The sequence below is a fragment of the Armigeres subalbatus genome, chromosome 2, assembly GCF_024139115.2.
Source record: "Armigeres subalbatus isolate Guangzhou_Male chromosome 2, GZ_Asu_2, whole genome shotgun sequence".
In the NCBI taxonomy this organism is placed as follows: domain Eukaryota; kingdom Metazoa; phylum Arthropoda; class Insecta; order Diptera; family Culicidae; genus Armigeres; species Armigeres subalbatus.
The window spans coordinates 318,355,099-318,374,138 of NC_085140.1; the positions used below are offsets into that span (position 1 = coordinate 318,355,099).

A 19,040-nucleotide genomic window follows, 5' to 3' on the forward strand; every position below is an offset into this window, starting at 1 on the left:
GACAGCTGGAACAGCTGAAACATTCCGTGAATTGCCTTAATGTAGGCAATTTAATTGAAAATCAGTACGATGAGCAATTGCGCGTTTTTCTCCCATCCACTGGCGCATCTCACCCCGCATGATTTAAAAATCTATTTTTGCGGGTGCTTTTTGAAAATCAAAATTTGTGTGCAATAAAATGTTAAATTAGATAACTGTCATCGGTAGTCAGTAGCAGATAAGCTGTTCTTCAGTTTGCGCTGGTGAAAACTGGCTGAACTGGTAGTTTTCATTGATAAAAACCGCATTTTCCTTAATGTGGGTGTCCTACGCCTACCCCCAGTTCCCCTATAACAAAATTTCGTCTCGCTGGGAATTCCGCTTATAATTCCGCTCAGAATCATAATTGAATATCATGACTGTTCTTGTATTGGAAAATGCTGATACGTAAGATGTAAGACACAGATACGAAAATACAGATGAAATCTTCATGTACATATGGACAGTATTTGAAAGTTTTAGTTAAAAAAAATGTAGGGTCACTGCTCCTGGACTTCATCTCATAGCTCCGGTATTCATCCCGTCGGCCTCTGCAACTTAGCGTTTACTGAGTAGCCTGAAATTCCCAGACTATTTGTACGGCTTGGCAAAAACAAATATGGTCACTGGTAATCAACATGCGATCAGTAATGATAGTGAAGTACATAGTGCTATAGTGCTAATGGTATACATACGGACATACAGACATCACCTCAGTTCGTCGAGCTGAGTCGATTGGTATATAACACTATGGGTCTCCGGGCTTCCTATCAAAAATTCGTTTTTGGAGTGATCATATAGTCTTTCGGTACAACTTTGTTGTACGAGAATGGCAAAAATTACATCAAGGGTAATTGCCTATGTACATTATGGATGAAAATCCGATACACTACAAACGACGGATTCTTATTTATAATGTAGGAAATTAACTTTGCTCCAGCTATGTATAATATGTGTATTGTATATTGACCGTGGTTCAAGCTATACTGCACTCGTATTTTTTTCCCTAACTCTGATATCTGTGTACAAAAAAAAATGAAGGCTGGTACATGTAGGCATGTAGGTTCATGCATCTCGAGGAATTCTGGGGACTTCCTGCCCCAAGAATTCTGAAAACATATTCATGATGGGGAATTATTCCACCAAAAAATTGAAAAAACTGCAGCACACCTCTCTCTCAACAGAGGCATTCCTTTTTCTAAAATTCTCTGGAAATTTCCCTAAGATATTTTGGAGATATTTCTCTTCAGTAATTCTTGGAACTGGTTATACAAGAGCTGTGGAATATTCTTACATAAGTATTTTTGGAGAATTTCTCCTTCAGAAGCTCTGATATATTCCAATTTCAACGCAGTGTTCCATCTTTTTGATTTTAACCCATCGCCAACTTTTCGTAGTATTCTTTCGAGGCACCAATTAACACAAAAACTGAAGTCCTGTTTTATTGTATTGATGTATTTCTTATGTATTCCGATTGCTGTATTATGAGTATATTTTATTCATGTTTGTATAATAACTTGATTTAGGGGACATTTTTATCCTTATAGACATTGAGACATCAGATATCAAATGACGATTATTATTAAATAAATAAAATAAAATAAATAAATGAATATCTCACTTACAAAAATTATTTCTATAGGAATTCTCCGGAATATTCATTCAGGAATTTTGGAGAATTACCCATCCAAAAGATTAGGGCAATTCCTTTCGCACAAATTTTGTGGAATCTCTCCCGCAGAATTTAAGATGAATTCATCCTTAACGAGTTGGAGGAATTTATTCTCCGCTGATCCTGGTGAATTACTCACCTCATCCTGGAAATTCTAGTTTATTTTCTCTCTGATAACTCTGGGGAATTTCTCGCTCACGAGTTATGAGCAAATCTTCTCCTATGAATTATAGGAAATTTCTTTTTCTTGTATTCTAGGGAATCCTTTGATAGGACTCCTAAAAAGTTCTTTTCATAAGAATTCTTGTGAAATTGTGGAAGGAAGGCCATACTGTACTCCCAGTTTATTTTTAATTCTCCAAGAATTCCTTATCTGTGAGTTTTAGGGATTCCCTTATCCAGAAGTTTTGAGGAATGGATACGTGCTCCAGAATTTCTGGAAGTGAAACTCCTGGAAAATTTCCTTCATCAATTCCTGTAAATTTATGTCCTGCAAGAATCTCTCATATGATCTTTTTTACTGGCATTGTATCCCCTATTTGAAAATTGTCGTATCGCTGCATGGTGTTTATCAAACACTTCTACAGTTATTACCTGCGAGGTTTCTAAGTAGATTCACTATTTTTGCATACCTGAGTCATCACACTAACATGCTGATGCTCATGGGCATAGGGAAGTACCAAAAAAATTACACCGTACCATGAAATGGGTCCAGTCACGCTCTGCATGGCCTTGCTTTGTGGCTGCCAGGCTAAGGAAGGCATAATTCAGGATTTTTGATAGTATTTTCCCTAGAAATTACAAAACCCCCAAAAGAAGAAAATTGTTAAAGGCATTCATGAAAAAAATTGAAGGAGAATTCCTATAGAAATCAATGGATGAGATAGTAAAGAAAATCCTGAAGGAATCTTAGGTGAATTTTCTCTTTGTATTCTTGACGGAATACTCAACAGCGTGCAATATAAATTATGCTTATTGTCCTCAATGCACGAGACATGCAAATAATATTCAAAAAAGGTATTGTTTGTCACGCCGCAGCCGGTTCAAAGTGGATTGGCGCACAGATACAGGTCTACTTTCCAACCCGAAAATTTCCTAGACCGTACCGGGAATCGAACCCAGCCACCCTCAGCATGGTCTTGCTTTGTTGCCGCGCATTATACCGCACGGCTAAGCAAGGCCAAACTAAACATTATTGTTAAATTTGATTTTGCCTAATTTTTCCACATTTTAACTATATTATAATATTAACACCACTCACATACCGTTTATTTATATTTTAAAAAAAATTGTTATTCTTAAGTATGGCGACGATAGGTATACCCATCCTACATAGTTTATTTCTAGGCCACGGTACAGTAAATTCGTAGTCATAAACAGTAAATTCGTAGTAGAAATATTCTGTCGCTTTCAATATAGTCAAGAATCAAGATAGACTTCAATTATTTACACAAAGTATTCTGGGTAGGTACCGTCAGCATATTTACGATATGATCAAATCTTTTTCCGAAATTGTACTCCATGTCAATCAATGAAGACGTCTAATGGTGCAATGGAATGTCCTAATCCAGGTGGTGGTCCATTCCATCACCTAGCAATAACACACTCGATGCACACTCCTCCATGAGGGGAACATCGCAGATTTTTTTTGCTCTTGCCTGGACTGTTTGCTCGTTTACGGCGCCTTACGGCTGCAATACAGTAAATAGAGAAAGCATTTCTACGTACTTCTCGAGAATAGACACAAACGGCCGGATACGTCGAAGAAGGTGGATGTTTGCTGAGCTTTGTTTGGTACACAGAATTTCATTTTTCTGCACTCTCAGCTTCGGTAAGTTCCGAGAATTGAGTTTGATCTCCTCCGGCGGCAGCTCACGAGGAGATTTTCCCATTTCAATGCATTGACTATTGCTGATTATGGGGTTTCTACGAATCGTTGCACGTCGAGGTCGTGCAGGTGAGTAGTGCTTTCTAACGTGGCCTAATCTTCGAGCAAATCGCATTAGTTTGCGAAGTGGATGCTAATACCAGCATGTATGAACAGACGAAGGATAGTTTGTTTTTCTATTTTGATTTCAATCTGTTTATAGCGTCGTTTATACAATCACTGTCAACCTAACGAGATATGTAGCTCTTCCAAGCTTAATCATTTTTTTTTTGCTATGTTGCCATATTTTCTATGTTTTTTTGTTTCATTATATTTCTTGTTAATCTTCAAGGTTTCTTTCAGCAGTACGAGGATACAGGGAATGGACTATTCTTTCCCACGAATTGGGATAATAAAAAAAAGTCCAATTCATGCGTACATTTTTGCGAAAAATTGTCTCAATTTTCTATTTTCAATTCAGCTGAACCGTCACCGACGATGGATTTGGCCGACCACAAAGAGATGGTAAGTGGTTCATTTCTATACCGCGGACTATTCATTCACACTTTTTTTCTGCACTGTCGGTTGAAGCATAACCGCGGTTAGTTTGAATGCACAGGCCAAACTATGCAATGGCTAGCCATGTGTCACAAAAAAAAAGATGAATCCACCGGTGATGGTATTTTCGCCCATTATAGACAGAAATAAGTATGACAATTTTGAGTACTAAATAAAATTGTTAATTGTTGTTGTCGTTCTGATTGAAAAGTGGAACAAATGTGGAGTGCAACAAATGTTTCGACATATCTTCAATACAAATAAGGGACTGATTTCTATTAGTTGCTAGAAAAACTGTTAATGTTAATTGTAGAAATAAAACTACCGTCGTGCCAATGCAATCGGAATTATACGCTCAGACCAGAGATAGGTTTTCGTATAAAAATCGCTTTTGGAGCGACATTATAACCTCTCGGCATGCCTCGTGGTTTGAGAAAGGCAATACAATAGGCCAGATAGCTTGTAGACTTGCGAACATGTTATAGGTGCCACACAAGCTGGCCGTCGGAAAATTTATTGCACGGCCATTGTTATTAAAACATTTTCGGTCGTTTAAGCGCCCGCGTGGGAATGCTGCGAAACCGAAACCATGTTGGCTCGGCCGAACCGGATGTCCTGTAGCACAACACCGAAAAGCCGGAATGAATATGATTAGACAAATTCTTTGTTCTACTTTTTGAATTATGTTACAGAATAGTTAGTTGATGTACTCATAGCTTTTAATACATTCATATACCTATTCTTTGATGCTCAATGATAGTGATCAGAATCGACTTATAAGCAGAGCCATAGCGCGGTCTTCATGCGCCCTTGAAAAATTGTTCGTGAATTAAACGCTACTGAACTAAACGATGCATATTGGTCGGGCTGGTAACGGACAGAAGTTGAAAGAAATCAAACATTTTCTTTGAAATTCTGGCATACATTCCTCCAGTATATACGAAACATTAGGAAATATGCTATGACTTACGTAATGAAACGATTTGTTGTATGTAAGTAATGTGTAAAGTAATAGTGCATGATTAACAAGTTTACAATACAATTTAACTATAAAAAATGAATGCTCTCTTAGCAGAATTACAATGATTACAATGATCTACATTGAGTTGTGCCACATCGTTTCCACCTTTACTATATTGCTAACAACCAGTTCCAGCCAAAACAGCAACCACATTACACACCAACTACTGTGTTCACCGTCTCTTCAATTAGCATAAATTTCGTTTAACCAATTAAACTCTTTTAACTGCGGCTTGACTCACTCTTATGCGTATGTGACAAATAACGCCCTCACGTCTGAAACGGTATTTACGATGCCTTCCTATGCCTGTTCTATGTTGTCCCATTCATTAGCTAGGCATACCCGAAACAAAAAGCAATCATATCGTCATTTGGACGACGTTCTTCGACATCATTGCTGCGGTTGCATGAGCAGCAGCATGGCTAGGCTATAATTTAAATTATTCTATTAAGATAAGTACTCGTGAACAGAGTCGTCAGTTCATTTATGTTCTTTTTGATTAGTAAAATTCAAACACACCAACAGCCGGTAAGTTTTATTGTGGCTAGGGTCATGGCACATATTCTGATGATCCCGTTCTACTGTTTGACCCTTCCTCTTTCTTCATCTGAGTCAGACGCCATCATTTGACTGTTGTCTGCCTACCTGGTGCATGTTTTTGTTTCCATAAATCAAGCTCATCGTGACATGCAGCAGCAGTAGCAGTACACTTACTCCGTCGACATCGGTGAACAATGGATTTGTTGATGCGTGTGCGAATCAGTACCAGCGTGTGCCATATGGTTGCAAGTTTCAGCGTTTCCACTACAGAGGTTCCAACGTTTCATCTATACATTATGTTTGCGACTCATAGCAGCAGCTGCAAGCTTTTGTGAAAATCAAACGAATACCATGCGTTTCCATCGATATCGTTGTTCTTGTGAAACTGCATATTGAAAGGTTTAAGGTTCCACTACATACACGCGAAGCGACGCGATTCTATCGCTTGGCGACTGCGATTATGTCGCCGTTGGTATGGAAGCGTAAATGGAACATTGCCTGCAGCGTCCCAGTTTGAATCGTGGCGACCGTCGCGGCGATGAAATCGTTTAGGACAAGGAGAGCCATTACTGCTTGCAATCGCATAACTGTTCCATCTTTGCTGGCTATCCTATTCATCCTATTACAGGCAGTTTCTACTCTCCTTTTACGCCCTGATCGAAATGGCGACTGTAACGGCAGGATTTGACAGTTACCCCATATATTTTCTGTCAAATCCTGTTGTTAGCATTGCCGTTCCGTTCGATTGCGTTCGAGGATTTAAAGGGAACTAACTACTTATGGAAGACCGGGCTGGATGGCCGAGTTTTGTTTTCGGAATGTCTGTACTCATTCTGGTTTTTCGAAAAAAACGTTGTCATACAATTGCCATACAATTCTGGGCTCGACAAAGTTTCAAAGATGAAAAATTGAGGAAATAGTTATAAAGTAATAAATGCGGCGGAAAAATGGGCCAACCAACCTCAGGGCTGAGGTAGGTTGGCCAAGTTTATTGAAATAAGTGAAACACATCAAAAGAATCAGTGGAAAAAGCTAAGTAGCGAAAAAATCAGGGTTTACAATTTTGTAATATGTAGGTACGTGAACAAATCTCAACTCTGTCTTTTCTTACTTTTTTAGTGAGCTTTTCACAACTCTCGCACGGGAAAAAATCTGGAGCTAAAAAGTGACAAAATGAGTCATGATTTCGAGAAAAATGAGTGTTTTTATGTTATGAAAATACACCATGAAAAAGGTCATAAAATCATGACTCTTTCTGTTGTAACGCAATCCTGGCGTTACGTTTTCGATATTTGATGACGAAAAGTGACAAACTGAGTCATGATACCATGAACCATGCACTCCGGAACCATGGCCAAAGTTATGAAAACAGAATCATAATTCATGAATCTGGCATCTGTCATTTATGGTTCCGATTAATTTGACGAAAAGTTGCCATCTAGGTCATGTATCATTACTCATGCACACCGGAACCATGAACTAAGATCATGAAAGTAGACAAATAACTTATGAATCTTGTATCTGTCATTTATGATTCCATGGCTTCAATTCAAATCTTTAAATCTCAGAATAAAAATCCCTAACTGTCCAGTCAATTTTTTCCACTCGAAGAGGCATAGGGGAACTGCTCCTGTATCTCATAGCTGCGATGTTCATCCCGTCAAAAGCAATGCAATGGAAAGCTATTTGATTTGTTTTTATATTTTGTGATTTTTTTTTCAGCATTGAACACGCATGTTGACAAAAAGAAGTGACGAAATTGGTGCCGTAGGTATTTCTTTGTTTCGCCGTGAAAGGAATATATCAGAGGAGAGACAGGTTTGCCTGTTCGTTCTTTTTTTGGGGGATAAATTTATCCCCCAGTGTCAAATTACCCCAATACTGATTTATTTTGCAATAGTATGTACGTAAAATTTGAATGTTTACGGTTTTACAGGAGAATATGATGCAAAACGCCCATACCACTCAATAATGCAGCATGATACAATCATGAGAATTTAAATTTTACAATTACAATTTACAATTAAAACAATTTTACACTCGATTCCATGCTTTAAACTTAAGAATGTTCAACTTATTTGCTCAATTATTTAGAATGCTAGTTGCACAAGGTACTGTCTATGCCTTTGTTCGTTTTATATCATTTTCACCCTCGCAATTGTTTATGCTGCATTCGCAGTGCACTCGTATTGGTGATACAGAAAAGATGTGACAAAGATGGCGTAGCTTGTCATCCCCGTGGAATATATGTTCAGTGAGATGGAGATCGTAACAGTTTCCCTATTTATTAGAATAATTTTTGTGGCAACCTCAGTTGAATTGAAATCATGTGTATCTGACTAAAAAATCTGTCGGCAGCTAAGGGGGAGCAGGGTAGCTCATAATTTTTTCCTTGTTTATTTTTTTATATACTTACAATGATTCATTTGTTAGAATACGTTGTACATAATTTTTAGAATAAGGGTTACTCTGATCCTATGATCTGTTCTGCGATAATGTTCAGGGCTTGGGAACAGGTGATATATGCTTTTTTTTAAGTAACAGCACGTAACAGTACGCCGTCTGAGCGCCCAGCATTTTCTGTAAATTATTCAGTTCTAGTAATGATCGCAAATAGCTCGCCCTCAACAGCTGAATCATAGTGTGGTCACAGAGAACAGACATCCAAGCTAGAACATTTTTATTCAAAAACTATGTGTAAAGATTCAAATCGAAATACGTTAGAACACTAGCGCCACCATGCGACGTATTGCCACACGGAATGTGAACCATGTCCGCCATATTTGATTTTGAACTCTCGGAGAGCTGTCAAAATTCTAGATAACAAACATAAACAATAACAAGTAGCAGCAGTAGAGCAGACCAGCCATCTTTCCGGATGAGTAACCACAGATTAATTAAATAGTGATACAATAAAACAAACCCCCGAAAGTGATGAGCTGTAATTTATTTCAAAGTTCTTTCATTTTTAGACAATTTCATGTTAACTGTGTTACACTTCTGGTAAGTTCATACGGAATGCTTTTCTATTGCGCTTCCTCAACCGCTTATTTTTTTCCGCAACTTTGTGCTGATATCGCACCTCCCCCAGGAAGTTTTGGATTAGCGTATTGAAAACATAGTCCACAAGTTTATCGAAGCACACCTGACATGCCGCAAAATCGAACAATTTGTAATCAAGGTAAGCTTTTAGCCGTTTTTTGACACCTTTTCTGTTCTCGTACAAAAACTTTCGAAATTTCAATTTGAAACTCCACAGTGCCACCAATCCCACTGCATACAAAGTGTTGTTCGGGATGTGCACCGAACGAGATGAGATTTTTGATTTCAGTAATGTAAAAGAATAATCATTGTTTTCTAGGAAATCATCGTCCTGTTGTGCTGTCAATTTCTCACGGCACTTATTGTGCTGAACTTTTCCTACTGCTGCTCCGAGAACGTAGACGAGGGCATTTAGCTCCTTCTGTTGAGCTATCAATGGAACGGAATAATCGAGAGGCTCAAAATCGTATTCTGGATATTCATCTGATGCAGGCGGAGGAAAGTAATCCAAATCATCCTCATTGAGAAGAGGAACTGCCTGGTCGTTTTGGCAATTCTTGCCATCAAAGGAGTTTTCCTCAGCAGCCGCAATCATCGCGTACTTGAAGGCACTGCCGAATTGAAAAGCATTCGGAGCATCATTGAATCCGCAACGGCGCCTGATTTCAGCGAAAAAATTCTCTAGGCAGTCCTGGCAAAGTGGATTGGTGCAGAGATGACTACACTTGTATTCTTCCTTAAGTATCTTCCACAACCAAAGCAATGCGTAGATATTACCAATTAGACCACTCAAATAATGTGGCCGCCTTTGGGTACACTTCAATTTTTTTGAATCCGTTTTTGCCTGAAATAAATACTCTGTATTAAACACTGTGTTAAACACTAGAAAGTATTAGACAGTTGAATGTAATATATTAATAAAAATTAGAAATTATAGAAATTTGTAAAATTAGCGGACGAAACGCTTTAATTTTCATTCAGCCCAGCCTCTGGTGCTTGTACATTCCGTTCCAAATGTGCTGAATCTGCTGCCTATTGATTATCTGTAGCCTCTTCCTGCTACATTAGTGTTCATTCGCAAATAACGTAATGCAAAATTAGGAGATGTTGTACCCCACGCTCTCCCTCGTAACACTTTTTGTAAGGGTGGTTTCAATTTTTTGTATAAATCGTAACTGGGCCCGACCCACAACATGCGAGTTACGTAATTTGTGACCAGTTCCTTAGTAGTTTGGTAGAAAACAGGTTTATTTCATAAGAATTTCTCTATGGTATTTTTTGCAACGAAAATTTGTGTTTTCTTTTTAATTTATATTTTAATACTATTTGTTTAACATTATTACTAGGTCCATTCTACAAATTTGGGATCACTTGCAGATTTATACTCAAAATCTCACGTGAATAGGAAATGTATTGCTTATCATAATCTTTAAAGTTGATTAGCGAATTTAGCAATCGTTAATTAGGCGTTAATTGATCGCAACTCTAAATCAAATGGGTACACTTTAATCAACGCAAATTTTATTCTACTCGAACAACAAGCTCATTCTCCATTTGTTATCAAAATCAGATCTCAGTAGGATTACTATATAATATAATTTTGGTTTTCACATTTCATAATCATCGAGCAATACTACCTTATTCAAATCGAAGCAGCTATTGGTTGTATAGTACATGCCTTTAAGCATCTTCAATGTTTCCTCGAGGAATTCCAAATGCACGGATCCGTCAGTGATAGGTGCTCTGTACGGCTGGACGAAAAAGTAAAAGAGAATTAAAGTTGGATTATAAAGAAAAGATTGACTCAGGGTTATACCTGGTCACAAATAATTTATTCAACAAACCTTTCCGATTGACTCCGCAAATCTGTCTTTAGAATTAAAAGTATCGAAAATCTGGTCATGAATCTGAATAAAATCAGCAGTTCCCAACGCATTCTTAGGTAATTCATCGATATGCACATAATATCTCATACCAATTGCACAAGATTCGCTCAATGTTCGTGTTGCTAATGCTACATTCATTGATGCGAATGGTGGTAGCTCAATATTTTTCGGTTTGAGTTTAGGAACTAGTCTTAACGACGGATCTTGCTGAATATCTACATCGAACAGCTGTTTGATATGCTGTTTAGAGGCAATCTTCTGATTAAATACAGCATTGTATTTGAAAAGAGCATTCCGAGCATTTTTGATCAAGTGTGGGGTATCATACATGACTGCTATTTTCCGGCCATCGATTTGCAGAAACGGTTCAGTTACGGTTGCTCCAGCATCGCGAACCATTTTGGTATTGCTGCTACATTGATCCATAGTAACAACTAGCGGAATTAACCCACATCTGTACATTGCACGAACACTCTTTTTAACCAGACGATAGTGTGTGGTACTATCAAGATTGTTATGAGCCAGCAGATATCCTATGGGCTGTAATGCAATGAATTTAATAGTGAATATTAATAATGTGTAAAGATTGATTAAGATTAGATTAACGGAAATCTTAATAGGGTGCAGACTACGAACTATATATTATTCATATTGTCGAAACTGGAAATGTTACTACACTGCTGCTAATCGCAAGTCTGACTTATCTGTATATGGCATCCATATACAGATGCGACTGACTTGCGGTTAACGGCAGTACAACACTAACCATTTTTACCATAGTAATACTATATGTTCAGGCAACCAGTTAAGAATTCAGATGTTGAGTTAATCTAACCTGATGACATTTCTCATGTCGGTAACTAAAATAACATTTTATTCAGTACTTAGTAGGCGGTCAATTAAATAACAAATTAATAGTTGTGACATTAGAATAGATAATATACCTACCTGTTTGAACCGCTGATAAATGCCAGATACCATAACTGTAATCGCTTCAGTAGCCAATTTCATCGTGTCGTTCTTTTCAGTATGTTTTTAACGCCATGGTCAGGAAAACATAAAACTTATATGCTTTCGCATTGTAAGATAATTCCGATTTTACGGACATCCCATCATATGACTTTCTTTTCCATTTTATGGGTCCTTTTATGAATGCGCGACAATATAATGTGGTTTAGTCCTGGTTCGATACGAATATGCTTATTATGATTATATACCGAATTTTTGTGCGGCAGTATTAAGTGACCTGTACTCTTGATGTGCCGGTAGCATCGTGTACCACTTAAGTAAGCAGATGCAGCGAATTTCATAGTCGAAGGATGGTACCGACCTGGGAGGGAGAAACAGATTCAAAAAATGTATGTGTCAAGCCGAGCCGAAATCTAGCTGTCATGAAATGTCAGTGTGAGCCGAGAACAAAACTCTCGACAAGAAAATTTTCTAAGGCAATATAACAACAATAACACACAAAACAATAAGAAAATTATTTTGAGCTTTTTAGTGGAATGTTTTCACCTGTCATAAGACGAGTTTAAACAATCCCATTGAATTCCACCACTTAATTGTATCCTGACAGATACGTATTTCGACCTCAACAGTAAGGCCGTCTTCAGTGTCTCGTACTTGAGTCGAGTCAAGTACGAGACACTGAAGACGGCCTTACTGTTGAGGTCGAAATACGTATCTGTCAGGATACAATTAAGTGGTGGAATTCAATGGGATTGTTTAAACTCGTCTTATGACAGGTGACACAAAACAAAATTTGGTCTTTTTAGGTGCGCCTACGTTGATTGTTTATTCTTGTAGAAAATTTTCTTGTTGCCTGACGACAGTATTTGTTTATTTGATGTGTAGTATCGAGAGCTCCCTCCCAGGTACCGACGTCCTTTTGGTTTTCGCAAAGCATTGCGCAGTGAGTCAAAAACTATGGGATTTTTTTTAGCCTGCTCTCCTAGTGCTTCATTTGATGCCTTCTGTTTCTTCAGTTGCCGTATGCTTTTTTTTAGTTCATTGATTTGACCCTTTCTTTTTCTCAGTGCCTCCAGTCGACGTTTACTAGTTTGTCTAGTCACGAACAACTGGCGTTTAAGCTCATTGAGTTTTTGCTTCAAGATTTGGACATACTTTTGTTCCAGTTCCAGTGGCTCATAACTAGAACCCAAATTGTTGTTTCCAGCATTTGTTGGTGGTACGTATTGGATCAATTTCGTGGGGGTGTAATAAGCACTGTCATCATATGAACAATATTCATCTTCAGATGTGCTCTTGGAAGCGTTGTACACGGATGAATCAAGAGCAGGGAAGATCATAGTCGATACCATTATATTTTCTGGACGATTTCCTAGGAAAACAGCTGACTCACTAGAACTGAATAAATAAATAAATAAATGAATCAGTCAATAAATAATATTATAAAACAAGATGAAAATCATTGAAACATGAACTGCGCTTTAAATGCATGAACTGCGCTTTAAATGCGAGAGATAATCGATGTTGGCGTGTTTCGGAATTTCGGCTTCAAGTCTCTAAACTCTAAGGAAAATAACTAACCGCGGATCGTTTATGCACTCGCTTTTTACTTCCTCAACATTTTTCACGATCGCTGTACATGTTTCCGGTTCGTCAGCTTGGTACTCTTTTATTTGAGCGTTTGTCTCATGGCGCTTGTAAATTAACCACCATTCCCAAAAATCTTTGTCATCCTCTATGAATTCCATTGCATCCAAAACATTGCGCTGCATATCTTCACAAATTTCAATTCCATCTTGAGCGTAGACGTTCTGGTGAATTCTCGCTTGATAACCGTCATCAAGTGGAATTTGATCAGGAAGAAGCCTGTGTGAACAGATCCAACTCTTGCTAACTATCACCAGATATCATACTTTATCATTTATACTTACCCAATGTCTGGTCTTCTAGCATTTCGAAAAGCCTCATTGGAGAAGTGATCAGAACATAGTTTTTTCCTGGTGAATGGTTCTATTCCATGCTGGTCGAACAGCTCCTGTAGCGCACGAGATTCACAGCGGGACACCCATTGCCGACACCTGTGTTGATAAATATAGAAAAGCTGTAATGTGTTGAATGCTTTGATTGATTTATATACTCACAATTCGGTATCTTTTGGAAAGCTATGGAACGATTTTCCCAGCGTAACACCTTGTCGATTGGAACACCAATAAAACTCGCACTTGCGACCCATATTGTTGTCGGTTATTTACGATTTTGTTCTTTGTTGACATTTGATTAGCGATGACGTCTATCAGCCGCGATACGTTCCTAGGTGGCGATGCCAGCGCCACCACGATGTTGCCAAGTGTGTTGCATTTTGAAAAGGCAGTTAAATTTCTTACACACTTTCTAAACTCGACTTGGATGTCTGTTCTCTGTGGTGTGGTTTTGAACACGTACAGTGACTCCTTCAGCCAACAGAACTCGCACAGGAACGACCCCATCCGGAGGCCATTGTCAGCCTGTTGGAGAAAGCACGAGAAAGGCAGCCGTGAACTGTCGGCTGTCCCTTAAGATGAACGCAATTCATTCCACATGCAGCACCTCACCGTGAGCACCGAGAAAGTCCTTCAGGCATGCCTCCTTCAGTGCCGGAATGTGCTGGTATATCGACATTTTGGTGCGCAGCTTTGTGACGACGGGCTCCAAGGCCGTCATCAGAGTTTGAACGCATTTGAACATGATCTGCTTGAGGAAGGCCTGCTGGATCACCATTTTGAAGGTATTGTGAAAAAATAATCACACTTTCTATTTGGTGTTGAACTTAATTAAAAATAAAAAAACACCTTGATAAAGAATAAAACAAAAAAGCACTTTCTATTCACGTAAAGGAAGACAATTTGGTTATACAAACGAAAAATTAAAACATTTTAACCCCTATCCGATACGGATTCGATCGCGGCGGAAAAATTTGTTTTGCGAAACTGAACTGCCTGGCGACGGCGGATTGCCAGCACACAAACTTTACACTTTTCGAAATAAAATTTTTTTCTTCCCAGCTGCTTCGTCGACACTCAACTGCATTCCAAAATTTAAAAAAAATGAGGAGAAAGTTATAAACCTTAGTGCTGGGGTAAGTTGGTCAAGTTTGTGAAAATAAGTGAAACACATCAAAAGAATCGTACCCGGCAGAACGTGGAACGTTATAGACGGAAGCGGAGACAGCAGACCCGCCTTTTTCAGGAGAAGAAACGCCGTCTGGAAGAAGCGGAGTGCGAGGAGATGGAACAGCTGTGCCGTTCTCAAGAAACACGCAAGTTCTATCAGAAGCTCAACGCATCCCGCAAAGGCTTCGTGCCGCGAGCCGAGATGTGCCGGGATAAGGATGGGAGCATCTTGACGGACGAACGTGTGGTGATCGAAAGCTGGAAGCAGCACTCCCAAGTAACAATCTCTGCTCCGATCTCCATCTCACTCACTGAAAATACATTCATCTTATCGGGAAGTAAAGAAATACGGCACCAATTTCTTCGCTTCTTTTTGTCAACATGCGAACTCCTGCTGAAAAAAATCACAAATCAAATACCTTTCCATTGCTCTGCTTTCAATGGGATGAACATCGGAGCCATGAGTTGAAATCCAGGAGCAGTTTCCTTATATATTTAAGTCGTTGAAAAAACTGTTCAAACAGCATTTGCTCATGAAAATATGTATTTAATCCATACATGCTTTGCCAATTTAACACGAGTAAAACACTTTTATGGTAAAAAATATACCATTTAACAATTGCCACTATATGCTTTTTAATTGAAATACTTATTTTTAAAAGTACTTTCATTCGATGCCGAGGGCAGAAACAGTTTGTTTATGATTTTTTTTATATCTGTCTACACTTTCATGTTGTCATTAACTTAACTACTACATATATAAAACTACCAAGCTTTAGGTTTAACCAAGATAAAACTTGCTAGTCGTAACATGGTCTTGAAAAAGGCCAAGATAAAACCTCTAGGTGTTTGAAATTCCCAGATAGGGCCAGTTCAGGAGTGATGGTTATATAGAGGCATTTTTTATGCAATCAAAGTTTTATTCGAAAAAATGTCGCCGATATGAAAAAAATAATGAATTTCATAATCGAAATATCATGCAAATTTCTGTTTCACCTTTTAAACGGTAAAATTGGACATCCTAATAAGTTGTAGGAACAATGCTTTGATTATTTGATCAACCAAAGTGGTTATTCATTGAAATTATTTTTAAAGTAATTAACTGAGGCAATCAATTAAACTTGAAAAATTCTAAATAATAACAAATTAACGAAGCGCATTGTTAAAATACTGATTATTTATCATGGTTTCACCATGAAAAATCCCTGGCATGCCTTCAAACATGCATAGAACACTCCAAGCCAGATATGAACTTTTATTGAACTGGCTGATAATAATTCTTTTATTTTTGTTGTTGACATGTAATCCATGTATTGTAGGAAGAAAAGCATATTTTTTCGAGTACAAACAATAAACAAATAGTCAACCTGAGAGATGACAACTGTTTCATTATCGGCTTATTTGTTGTTGTATCATAGTCATGAAGTGGTTGTATCATGGTTATATAGTAGTTCTCAAAACCACCAAGTCTAGAGGAGGTTTTATGTTGCTTGTTTTATGTGAGACTTGAAGTATATTATAAAACCGTTGGTTCTGAACTGGAACGCATATTAGGTTTTAATGATTGCAATAAAACTGGGCCAACTGGCTGTAACATGGTTTTATAGAAATCTACAGGAGGTTGTGGAAACTGCGAGGACTGCATGGAAGGTTTTGAGAATAGGTTTTGAAGAACGCTATAAAACTCTGATACAACCTTAATTGTTACTTGGGCTACGAGGAACATTTGAATGGCGCTGAGAGTACAAGCAGTGAAAGTCAAGGCAGCGGAGGAGATGACTACGTCAGTTCAGCGGACGATGGAAGCCAACCAGCCCCCACCTTGAGAGAAGTTAAGGATGCCATCCAACAGCTAAAGACCAATAAAGCAGCTGGTAAGGATGGTATCGGAGCTGAACTCATCAAGATGGGCCCGGAAAAGCTAGCCACTTGCCTGCACAAATTGATAGTCAGAATCTGGGAAACTGAACAGCTACCGGAGGAGTGGAAGGAAGGGGTTATATGCCCCATCTACAAAAAAGGTGACAATCTTTAGTGTGAGAACTTTCGAGCGATCACCTTCCTTAATGCCGCCTACAAAGTGATATCCCAGATCATCTTCCGTCGTATGTCACCATTCGTGAATGAGTTCGTGGGAAGTTATCAAACCGGCTTCGTTGACGGCCGCTCGACAACGGACCAGATCTTTACTGTACGGCAAATCCTTCGAAAATGCCGTGAATACCAGGTCCCAACGCACCATCTGTTCGTTGATTTCAAGGCGGCATACGACAGTATAGACCGCGTAGAGCTACGGAAAATTATGGACGAGAACAGCTTCCCTGGGAAGCTTACCAGACTGATCAAAGCAACGGTGGATGGTGTGCAAAACTGTGTGAAGATTTCGGGCGAACACTCCAGTTCGTTCGAATCGCGCCGGGGACTAAGACAAGGTGACGGACTTTCGTGCCTGTTGTTCAACATGCAACGCTAGAAGGTGTCATACGGAGAGCCGGGTGTAACAGCCGGGGTACGATTTTCAACAGATCCAGTCAATTTATTTGTTTCGCGGGTGACATAGACATTGTCGGCCGAACATTTGCAAAGGTGGCAGAACTGTACACCCGCCTGAAACGAGAAGCAACAAAAGTTGGACTGGTGGTGAATGCGACATGCTTGTGGGCGGAACCGAGCGGGACAGGGCCCGCCTGGGAAGCAGTGTTACGATAGACGGGGATACCTTCGAGGTGGTTGAGGAATTCGTCTACCTCGGATTCTTGCTAACGGCTGATAACAATGTTAGTCGTGAAATACGAAGGCGCATCATCTGTGGAAGTCGGGCCTACTACGGGCTCCAGAAGAAACTGCGGTCAAAAAAAGATTCGCCACCGCACCAAATGTGTCATGTACAAGACGCTAATAGGGCCGATTGTCCTCTACGGACATGAAACATGGATAATGCTCGAGGAGGACTTGCAAGCACTCGGAGTATTCGACAGACGGGTGCTTAGGACCATCTTTGGCGGTGTACAAGAAGACGGTGTGTGGCGGCGAAGAATGAACCACGAGCTCGTCCAGCTGTACGGCGATCCCAGTATCCAGAAGGTGTTCGTTTCCGATCCGGCAGGTACGAGACGGCGTTACCTTACTCACATGGTACGATAGGGGTGAGCATGCAAGTCAGACTCACATGGTGCGACATGTAGGGTGGGTGTGTGTGTGTGCACTATAATGCCCAATGCCCATGCCCAAAATCACTATAATGCTAAGGCCTTTTCCCAGAAGCGAGTGAGAAATTGTTCTTTAAAAACACCCGAAAGGCGATAAAATAATCTATTTTTTCAAACTTTAGAAGGTTTGAATTATTTTTTCTTCCTCGCCTTGTTTACAGTCGAAGAACGCGTTGCCAAACTGACTATTTGAACTGAAGCCTACGTAGCACATCTGAAAATTCATCATACAGTCAATAGAATTCGTTGGCTCAATTATTTTTCGTTATAAATAATAATAAAATTATAATAAAAATAACGTCTTCCAAATACATTTTTTTTTCATCCAAACTTGTTTTGTATACCAAAAATTTCTACTTTTCCGATACATTAAAAAAGGGGAAAAAGTCATGGTATAAATTTGACGGCAACACTACCCACGTACATGTGCAGTTCTTGTGTTATTCGTTTGACATTATGAGGCATGGTAGTACAGTCAAAACTTGTTTATGCGGTCTAAATGGGATTGCACTTTTTTTAACTGGTACCGAAAAACAACTTGTTGAAGACTTCCAAAATTGACTGACATTATAGTTATTATGAAGAATTTGTTTACCTAGGAACGCTTGTGACATGTTACAATGACGTTTTCAGTGAAAAGACGTATTGCTGCTGCGAATAGCGCCTACAAATTACGTAACCAGCTTGGGTCCCGCAACATGCAGACGGAAACGGAATTTTCTCTATATAAAACTCTGATTCTACCAGTAGCCCTTTATGAACATGAAGCATGGACGTTAAAAGAGGCGGACCAGAAAGCTTTCGGGGTTTTTGAGCGAAAAGTGCTGTGTACAATACTTGGAGGGAGACTAGAAAATGGTGTGTGGCGTAGACGCATGAATCATGAGCTGTATCAAGTATACAAAGAAGAAAATATTGTGAATCGTATAAAATACGGCAGACTTCAGTGAGCTGATCACTGAATCACAGCTGCGAATGTCAGAAGAAAAAATAGCGAAAACAATATTCAAGAAAAAACCAGATAGTGGCTGGCGACTTCGTGGAGGGCTACGAACACGCTGGCTGCACGCGGTGGAATCGCACCTGGAGACCCTAAACGTTCGGGGAAA

The 19,040-nt window shown here is 39.1% G+C and overlaps 1 protein-coding gene and 1 long non-coding RNA gene across 2 annotated transcripts; one reads left to right on the forward strand and one right to left on the reverse strand.

Moving 5' to 3' along the window:
- The first annotated feature begins 8,403 nt into the window (after window positions 1–8,403).
- Window positions 8,404–9,667, forward strand: LOC134216787 (uncharacterized). The gene is made up of 3 exons (XR_009980824.1): window positions 8,404–8,679; window positions 8,768–8,857; window positions 9,038–9,667. It is a non-coding gene; the product is annotated as an uncharacterized LOC134216787 (long non-coding RNA).
- Window positions 9,668–12,385: 2,718 nt separating this feature from the next.
- Window positions 12,386–13,974, reverse strand: LOC134209883 (uncharacterized). The gene is made up of 4 exons (XM_062685906.1): window positions 13,715–13,974; window positions 13,505–13,651; window positions 13,155–13,439; window positions 12,386–12,971 (listed from the first exon to the last, which is right to left on the reverse strand). The coding sequence occupies exons 1-4, from the start codon at window positions 13,804–13,806 to the stop codon at window positions 12,386–12,388; spliced, it is 1,110 nt and encodes a 369-aa protein (XP_062541890.1). The 5' UTR covers window positions 13,807–13,974.
- Between the last annotated feature and the right edge of the window lie 5,066 nt (window positions 13,975–19,040).

What these genes read in the sequence shown, in the direction of transcription:
- LOC134209883 (XM_062685906.1), bottom strand. Translation starts at nt 13,806, where the DNA reads ATGGGTCGCAAGTGCGAGTTTTATTGGTGTTCCAATCGACAAGGTGTT. An exon ending in GCTAGAAGACCAGACATTGG is followed by an intron (nt 13,440 to 13,504) that starts GTAAGTATAAAT and finishes CTGTTCACACAG; the next exon opens with GCTTCTTCCTGATCAAATTC. An exon ending in GAGTGCATAAACGATCCGCG is followed by an intron (nt 12,972 to 13,154) that starts GTTAGTTATTTT and finishes TTATTTATTCAG; the next exon opens with TTCTAGTGAGTCAGCTGTTT.